This window comes from Chionomys nivalis, chromosome 7 (genome assembly GCF_950005125.1).
Source record: "Chionomys nivalis chromosome 7, mChiNiv1.1, whole genome shotgun sequence".
NCBI lineage: Eukaryota > Metazoa > Chordata > Mammalia > Rodentia > Cricetidae > Chionomys > Chionomys nivalis.
The window spans coordinates 51,826,019-51,833,916 of record NC_080092.1 but is presented as its reverse complement, the minus strand read 5'-3'; the positions used below and the strand labels follow the sequence as shown (position 1 = coordinate 51,833,916).

Here is a 7,898-nt window from a genome sequence, read left to right as displayed (position 1 = left end):
GAGACTGTACCTGTGAGTCCAGTCCTACTTATTCTGAGGAGGAAGGTGGTCAAACCCTGGGAGGTGGGGTGGGAAGACTTAGTCCTGAACGGAGTACACCCACGGGGCACATTATAGATGTTCAGCCTAAAGCCTTGATCTCAAAAGTCCCTTTTCAGGGTGTTCCAAGGGAAACTTCAAACTCCCTCTCTAGGCTATCCTGTTCGAACAATGAACACACCTACTGTACCTGACCTCAACAAAAGCTCTGCGTCTTTGCCAAGGCTATGCTCATTTCCACTGAAAAGCACGCCCCCATCCAAAGCCATTCCACTTCCCTCATCGCCACCGCCCGCTGCTCTTTAACTGTGTTCCACTAAAATTGGGTGGGTGTGGGGCTCAGCTGGCTGCTGTACTTAGCTCGGGACTGGGCATGAAGACCTAGCCAAGTGAACAAGATGGGGCCGTATCTTTGCAAACTGCTGGGAAACCCAGAAAAGCAAAGGTGGGTATCAGATACCTGCAGCTCAGTGGGGTGGGGAGGGACTTGTGGGCGGGGGAACCCAACAACACCAAACTCTGGTCTAGGCGTGGCTCCGTGGAGGCTGGCTCTCAGATCCTCTTAAAAAGCGGCTTTTCTCCCAGGTCCCAGGATTAGCCGAGATGGGCAAGTACACGATCCGGGTGGTCACTGGAGACTCACTTCTGGCGGGTTCCAGCAACCCGGTGCAGCTGTGGCTGGTGGGCGAGCATGGGGAGGCGGACCTCGGGAAGCAGCTGCGACCAATGCGGAGAGGGGTGAGTGCGGGCGACCGCTGGGCTCGCAGAGACCTGGTGACCAGGGACTCCTCAGGGGTCTTGGGGAATGCGGGGGAGGAAAGGAAGTCTGACCTCCAGAGAAGGCGGCCAGGGATAGTGTCAGGCTTAGGTGAACCTACTCCGAGGAAAGCCGACAGTGAAAGGAACCGGAGAGACTCCTGGGGAGAAAGAGGGACGAGGATGAGTTACTTCTGGGGGCGCAGCAGGTGCACAGGGAGCCAAGAGCCCAATAGAGTGCCCTGTTCCTTCCTCGCCGCCACTTAGTTCAGGTCTCTTTTCTGGGGTACTTCTTAGAAGCAAGCAGAGCCAAGCTTCTCTGAGGGTTTACTGACACCGCTGCCCTCTCTGAGGACCCCAGACTTGCTGAGGAACTGTGTCCTATCCCACAGGAAACGCAGTTGGAGATCGACGTCCCCGTGCATCTAGGACGCCTCCTGCTGGTGAAGATGCACAAACACAGAGGCCTATTTGATTCTGACTGGTTCTGCAAGTGGGTCACTGTGCAGGGCCCTGGGACCCAAGGAGAGGTCTTTTTCCCCTGCTACAGTTGGGTGCAGAGCAACGAGACGATCTGTGTATCCGAGGGCACTGGTGAGGACTCTGGGGGTCCCGCTGAAGGAAGAAGGAGGTCGTTGGGCTTGCTATGGAATAAATAAAAGGAAAAGATTAGAGAGATGTGGGTGAGGGGAGGAGAGAAAGGATGAGATTGAGAAGGGAAGATGGAGCAACCCTGGCACAGAGCGGAGTCCTGAGAGGAGGCAAGCTCTTGTGTCGGCCTTTCAGCCCTGAAGGTGAACGATGACACTCAGAGCCTGTTTAGGAAGTATCGCGAACAGGAGATGGCGGATCGAAGGAAGCTGTATCAGTGAGTTCAGGAAAGCCTTTGATCGTCCTCCAAATCCGCACCCCCCCCCCCTCTACTTCCCCATTCAGGACTCTGTATTCGTCCGCTAGGTGGGGCTCCTGGAAGGAGGGGTTAATCCTGCCTGTAGCAGGGAGTACACAGTGGGACCTCCCCAGGAACCAGAGATTCATGGAAGATAAGGATTTCGATTTTTCCTTCACTCTGGTTAAAATGTGAGTACGTGGTTGTGTCTGCGCGGTTTCGCCTAAGCTGCAAGGTGGCCGCATGAGTGATCTTCTTACATGCTGTTCTTTGCGCAGGTTGAAGGAATTTGCCATTAAGGGGACTTTAGATTTTATAAGTTGTGTACAAAATCTGGAAGATTACCAAAAGATATTCCCACGTGGAACTACTGCTCTGGCCGGTCAGTTCCCACAACTTCCCAAAGTCTCTACCCAGAATTCCAAACCAGGGATTTGAAAGAAGAGGGGAGAGGGCAGAAGATGGGCAGACTAGAGGGAGGACAAATTTAGAGGTCACAGTGTTCTCCACCTATGCCCTCAGAGCGGATTCGTGAATCCTGGAAGGAGGATGCCCTCTTTGGGTACCAGTTCCTCAATGGTGCAAACCCCATGCTCCTGAGGCGCTCTAAGAGCCTTCCAGACCGGCTGGTGGTGCCTCCAGAGATGCAAGACTTAAAGACCCGGCTGGAGAAGGAGCTCCAGGTGCGAACCGCCTCTCCTTACCGCCCCCCACCATTCCCACCGCTTTGCCTTCTACTCCCTCCCCTCCTCCCCTCCTCTCTTCCAAGTGTACCTCCATCATCAGTACCCCCTTCCGCCTGCATCAGAGTCCCTTTGTGAAACCAGTTTCTTTAGACTAGCCTGCAAAGTGATGGGTTTCCTCAGCACTTGGGGTTTCTCAGCTTTGGTACTATGTCGTTACTATGACCTACGTAACCCTTTGTTTCACAGTACTTCCCTATGCAGTAAGGTCCTAGCAGTAGCCCCAACCGCTTACCTATTAGATGTCAATAACACATCCTTTGTGACAACCAAAAAATAATTCCAGACATTGCCAAATGTTTTAGGCGATGAGGTGCAAAATTAGCCTGCGGTTGAAAGCCTTGATCAATATAGTCTTAGCTCTTTTTCTACCCTCTTTCTCATCTCTACCTTCATCCATTCCCTTCTCATGAGACAGAGCTCAGCCTTAATCCTAAGAAAAAGCTTCTGGAGAGAAAGTCCAGAACAAGCTGGATGTGGTGGCTCTTGCTTGTAAACCCAGCATGTAGGAGGCAGAGGCAGGCGTAGCCACATGAGTTTAGGGCCAACCTGTTGTACATAGTGAGCTCCAGGCTAACCAGGGCTATGTTATAAGATCATGTCTCAAAGAGACTGTTCCAAAGAAAGGAAAAGAGGAAGAGGAGAAAGAGGATGGGGAGAAGAAGGAGGAGGAGGGAGAAAAGGGGAAAGAGAGGGGAAAAAGGGAAGAGAGATAAGAGGAGGAGGGGGATTAAGTAGAGCCTTGAAAAAAAAAAAGACTTAATATTTGGAGGAGGGAGTAAAGGAGCAATTAGTGCTACATTTGGCTAAAGCTTGTCAAAGGTGTGTGAGGACACAGGCTGGGAATTGTGCTCCATGGTAGAAGGCAGAAACTTCACCTCAGTGAGGTTCAAGCACCAAACAGCGCATCCACGGCTTTACTTCTGGGGAGATCAGTCATGTAAATTGTTGGGTGGTAGAGAGAGGATTCACTTTGGCAAGTGGGTTCAGATCTGACTCAGCCTCTCTGTCTGCCCGTGACCCGACCCCACAGGCTGGAACTCTGTTTGAGGCTGACTTCTCCCTGCTGGATGGAGTCAAGCCCAACATCATCATTTTTAAGCAGCAGTATGTGACAGCCCCTTTGGTCATGCTGAAGCTAGAGCCGGATGGAAGGCTCTTGCCCATGCTCATTCAGGTACGAGGAACACATGACTTCCCTAACGTTGACTCCCTTTAGGGATTTAGACACGCAGGCTCTCAACACCTATCCTCTCTCTTCCCCCTGCGCCAGCTCCATCCACCTCGACACGGATGTTCCCCACCTCTGCTCTTCTTGCCCTCGGATCCTCCCATGGCCTGGCTCCTGGCCAAGATCTGGGTTCGAAGCTCTGATTTCCAGCTGCACCAGTTGCAGTCACATCTGCTGAGGGGGCATCTAATGGCCGAGGTCATCTCTGTGGCCACAATGAGGAGCTTACCCAGCCTGCATCCCATATACAAGGTATGTCAGGGCATCTGCCCCTGGGCATCTGCTGTTCACAGTTCACAATACAACCCCAGGAGGCCGCTCTTCAGGGTCTGCTCTGCAGCATATTGGGAGAAGCAGCCGCCTTGGTCTCTGTGTGGATACATGAACACACACACATGCGCGCGCACACACACACACATATACACGCACACAGAAACCCTTCTATGGAAATCCTGAAGATGCGCTCTTGCTATGAACTAGGGAAAAAGTAAGAATAAGTTTTACATAGGAATTGCAATTCAGAGTGAGGGGTTGTCTGAGGGTCAGGGAAGCGTGGGGCCTCAGGAGTGATCCCTAGTGAGAGAGGAAGGACTGTGGCTATGCTGGGTATTAGGTGTTACTGTAATACTAGAAAGTGATTAGCTTGTTGGGTAGTAGGAAGGGGGTGGAAGAAGACAAGAAAGTTGCAGTACTTCGAGAGGAGAAGTCAGAGCCATATTCTTATAGACGTCTATCTGAGAACATTGAGAGGAGGGGAGTATATGAGAGGAAAGTTGAAGATACGGGTATCAGTCAACAGGAAACAGAAGTACCTGAAATCACTGTACTGCAGGAATTTCTCTAGGATTTGGGCTTGGTGCCTCCATAGCACATTTAACCTGAGACGTGACTCTAGTTAGCCTCATCTCTACAGAGCAGGTAGAGACGGAAGGAGCGACAGACAGACATCCACTGAGGTGAGGGAGCGGCAGAAGCTGTGAGTCATAGCACCCAGGAGAAGAAAGTGTTTGAAGAGAGAGGCTGGTTAGACCCCCAGATACAGCCGGGGAGCTGGCCCTGCTGCAGGGGAGGGAGCTTTGGCAATATGTATGAAGGAAAGTGGAGATGTCCAGGAGTCTGTCTGTGGGCTGAAAGTAGAGACTCCTCAGGATGCTAGCTAAGAAGGAGAAATGAAAGATGGGGATCCTTCTGGGAAGGAATGGGAGGGGAGGGGAGGGGAGGGGAGTGGAGCGGAGGGGTGTAGAGTCAAGGAAGAGTTTTCTTCTACAGGGCATTGAAAACCTAGAGAGGGAGAGATGGGGGAGGCAGAGACAGAGAGACAGCAATAGACAAAGAGAGCCAAAGAGATACAATGGTAGACAGATGGAAGAAAGACAGACATTATGAGTCCTAGTCAAGGCAGTGGGGATCCTACTGTTCTGGGGCATGAGACCCGTGATTGCTGGGATTACGACAGTGAACACAAGAGCGTGCAAATAAGTAGCGAGACCTTGACCTTTGACCTTGGAGGACTCTGGGAAGATATTTCTCTATCTCTCTTTACCCTGACCCAGTCCTCCAAAGGGAAGGATTCTGTCTCCTTCCTGTAAGCATTCCTCTCCCTTCTCAGCACGGGTCTTTCCATTTCCCTTGCCCTGTGCATCCTGCCGTTTCTGTTGTTTGACTGTATCTCGTTTCTTTTCCCATAACCAGCTCCTCATCCCCCACTTTCGCTACACCATGGAGATCAACATCCTGGCGCGGAATAATCTTGTCTCTGAATATGGGATTTTTGATCTGGTATGGAAAGGGATGGGTGAAGGAGGAGGGGTCTCTCAAGGGTATCTCCCCCTCCCATTCTTCCCCCCAAACTCTGCTTCTCTCACTGAAGGATGTCCTTCACTTGCCTCATACTGGTCCCAATCTCTCTCCACCCTGTTCCCTGGTTTGTCCTCAGGTGGTGAGCACAGGGAGTGGAGGCCACGTGGACATTCTCCAGAGAGCCACAGCTTGTCTGACTTACCGCTCCTTTTGCCCTCCGGATGACTTGGCTGACCGTGGGCTCTTAGATGTGAAATCTTCTCTCTATGCCCAGGATGCCCTTAGGCTGTGGGAGATCATCAGTCGGTGAGGAGGACAGAGAAGGAGAGAAGTGGGGGCGGGGCGGGATGGGGCAGCAGGTCCCAAAGGCCCTAGCCTGGCCCTGCGGCTGAGCACCCTCTCCTCTGGGGCGCAGGTATGTGGAAAGGATGGTCGAGCTTTTCTACAAGAGTGACCAAGATGTGAAGGATGACCCTGAGCTGCAGGTCTGGTGCAGAGAGATCACTGATATTGGACTGCTGAAGGGCCAGGAGCGGGGGTAAGGCACGGGGTCCTCCTGAGTTACCTTGCGTCATTGCCCACACATCGGTCCACGTTCCTCATCTGATACCCTGAAACCCGTCCCTAGGTGTCTCCTGGGAGTCCAGAAGCCCCAAGCTCACCCTTTCCTGCAGCTCCTTTGCCTTCTCATCCTCCCACAGGCGTAGCTTCTGATGTTCCTAGGAGACAACCTCACAGCAAACTCCTTTATCCTCGGGCTCTTACAATCTTTCTGCCCCTCTTGGGGAAGAACCCTGAGCCTTAGGTGTGCAAGTTGTGTTGGAGATGTATCCACTGGGACTGGGCTCCACAGCTCTGCATTTTGATTGGTTGTGGTTTTCTGTAATGGTCTCCATTACACATCTCTTTTTCAGTGTACACTATTTGTGAGCCGTAGGCTCTGGAGGCTATGACTGGAACAAGGTCTTTACATATCTCCGTGTATTTTTGCCTGCCTGAGATCTGCCACATATGCTGGTCTCAAATTTCACTCTCTTTATTTTCCCAGGTTTCCCCTATCCTTAGAGTCCAGGGCTCAGCTCTGCCGTTTTGTTACCATGTGCATCTTCACGTGCACCGGTCAGCATGCTTCTGCCCATCAGGGTCAGGTAATCCACGTGATCATCTCCTCAAGGGCTTCTGGGATGTAGGAGAGGGGGAAAAACATCACATGTCTGGGCAGTCGGCCTGAGTTTGTGAGTGGGTCTTCTAACTGCAGCTGGACTGGTATGCCTGGATCCCCAATGGCCCATGTACCATGCGGAAGCCCCCACCGACCTCCAAGGATGTGACAGAGAAGGACATAGTGGATGCAATGCCTACTCTCCAGCAGGCACGGATGCAGATGACATTCACCAACTTCCTTGGCAGACGCCAGCCTGTCATGGTTAGATATAGATGCCTGGGCCCTGGCCTGGGGGTGGGAAAGGCAGCTTGACTCAGGGCAGGATTCTTGCCTAAGAGAAGTCCAAGGGCCTGAGCCATTTCATTTTCTCCCTTGCAGGTAGCCCTGGGGCATCATACAGAGGAATATTTCTCAGGCCCTGAGCCCCGGGCTGTGCTGAAGCAGTTTCAGGAGGAGTTGGCTGTCATGGACAAGGAGATTGACGTCCGGAACGCAAGCCTGGATCTGCCCTATGATTACCTCCAGCCCAGCATGGTGGAAAACAGTGTGACCATCTGAGAGGCCTCAGCATCTGAGCCCCAGGGGAAGCCTCGCTCTCTTTGTATCATCATAGTCTTTTGTCCTTGGCCACATCCTTTGGTGACTAGATAAGTGCCCATCACACAGTCCTGGGGAGTACACAGAGATCATTCCCATTGCATTTCAGAATCTGGAACCTTCCACAGCTGTGCACTTCCTTAGCTTCAAATCCCTGTTACTCACTTCTCTTCCTCACAAGGATCCGATTTATACATTAATTAAAGTCTGATTAAATGATAAAGCTTGGTTATTTAAAGTGAGGGAAGGTGAGGGGAAAGGGCCTTATTTTATTTCCTGCCTTCTTATTCAAAAAAGGCAACAAAGAAAGATGTCTTTCTGAGACAAATTTTTTTTCCTCAAGGGTTTCTTTAAAATCTGTACACTAAATGACATTGGTCATGGCTGACTGGGCCCAGTGTAACTGAGAATCGTGGCTTTTAACAGTGAATCTTAACTTTAGGCTTCTTTGAATCCTCAGTTAACACATCCCTCTGGCCACCTGCATTAAAGTCTCCCATGCATCTCCCAGCTCAGCATTAAACTGCCATGGCCCCCTCCCAAGCTGCGTCTCATTCTCCTGAGCCCTTTCCTGAGACCCGTGATAAAGTTTCCTCTTCATTTCTATCCTTTCCGCCAACCTTAACAACTGTCCAGCCCAGAGTCCCTGAAGATAGATGAACAAACACGTTCCCAGCA

At 51.6% G+C, this 7,898-nt stretch overlaps 1 protein-coding gene across 1 annotated transcript; it reads left to right on the top strand.

Annotated features, from left to right (window-relative positions):
• Positions 1 to 388: 388 nt before the first annotated feature.
• On the top strand, positions 389 to 7,431 carry LOC130877626 (polyunsaturated fatty acid (12S)/(13S)-lipoxygenase, epidermal-type). The gene is made up of 15 exons (XM_057775077.1): positions 389 to 484; positions 625 to 777; positions 1,188 to 1,389; positions 1,582 to 1,663; positions 1,753 to 1,875; positions 1,963 to 2,066; positions 2,207 to 2,367; positions 3,461 to 3,604; positions 3,701 to 3,910; positions 5,351 to 5,437; positions 5,595 to 5,764; positions 5,874 to 5,996; positions 6,507 to 6,606; positions 6,717 to 6,884; positions 7,002 to 7,431. The coding sequence occupies exons 2-15, from the start codon at positions 643 to 645 to the stop codon at positions 7,179 to 7,181; spliced, it is 1,989 nt and encodes a 662-aa protein (XP_057631060.1). The 5' UTR covers positions 389 to 484; positions 625 to 642; the 3' UTR covers positions 7,182 to 7,431.
• The last annotated feature ends 467 nt before the right edge of the window (positions 7,432 to 7,898 follow it).

Coding starts and splice junctions, on each gene's coding strand:
- LOC130877626 (XM_057775077.1), top strand. CDS start 643: ATGGGCAAGTACACGATCCGGGTGGTCACTGGAGACTCACTTCTGGCG. Junction 1,664..1,752: donor GATCGAAGGAAGCTGTATCA/GTGAGTTCAGGA, acceptor TTCGTCCGCTAG/GTGGGGCTCCTGGAAGGAGG. Junction 5,765..5,873: donor CTGTGGGAGATCATCAGTCG/GTGAGGAGGACA, acceptor TCTGGGGCGCAG/GTATGTGGAAAGGATGGTCG.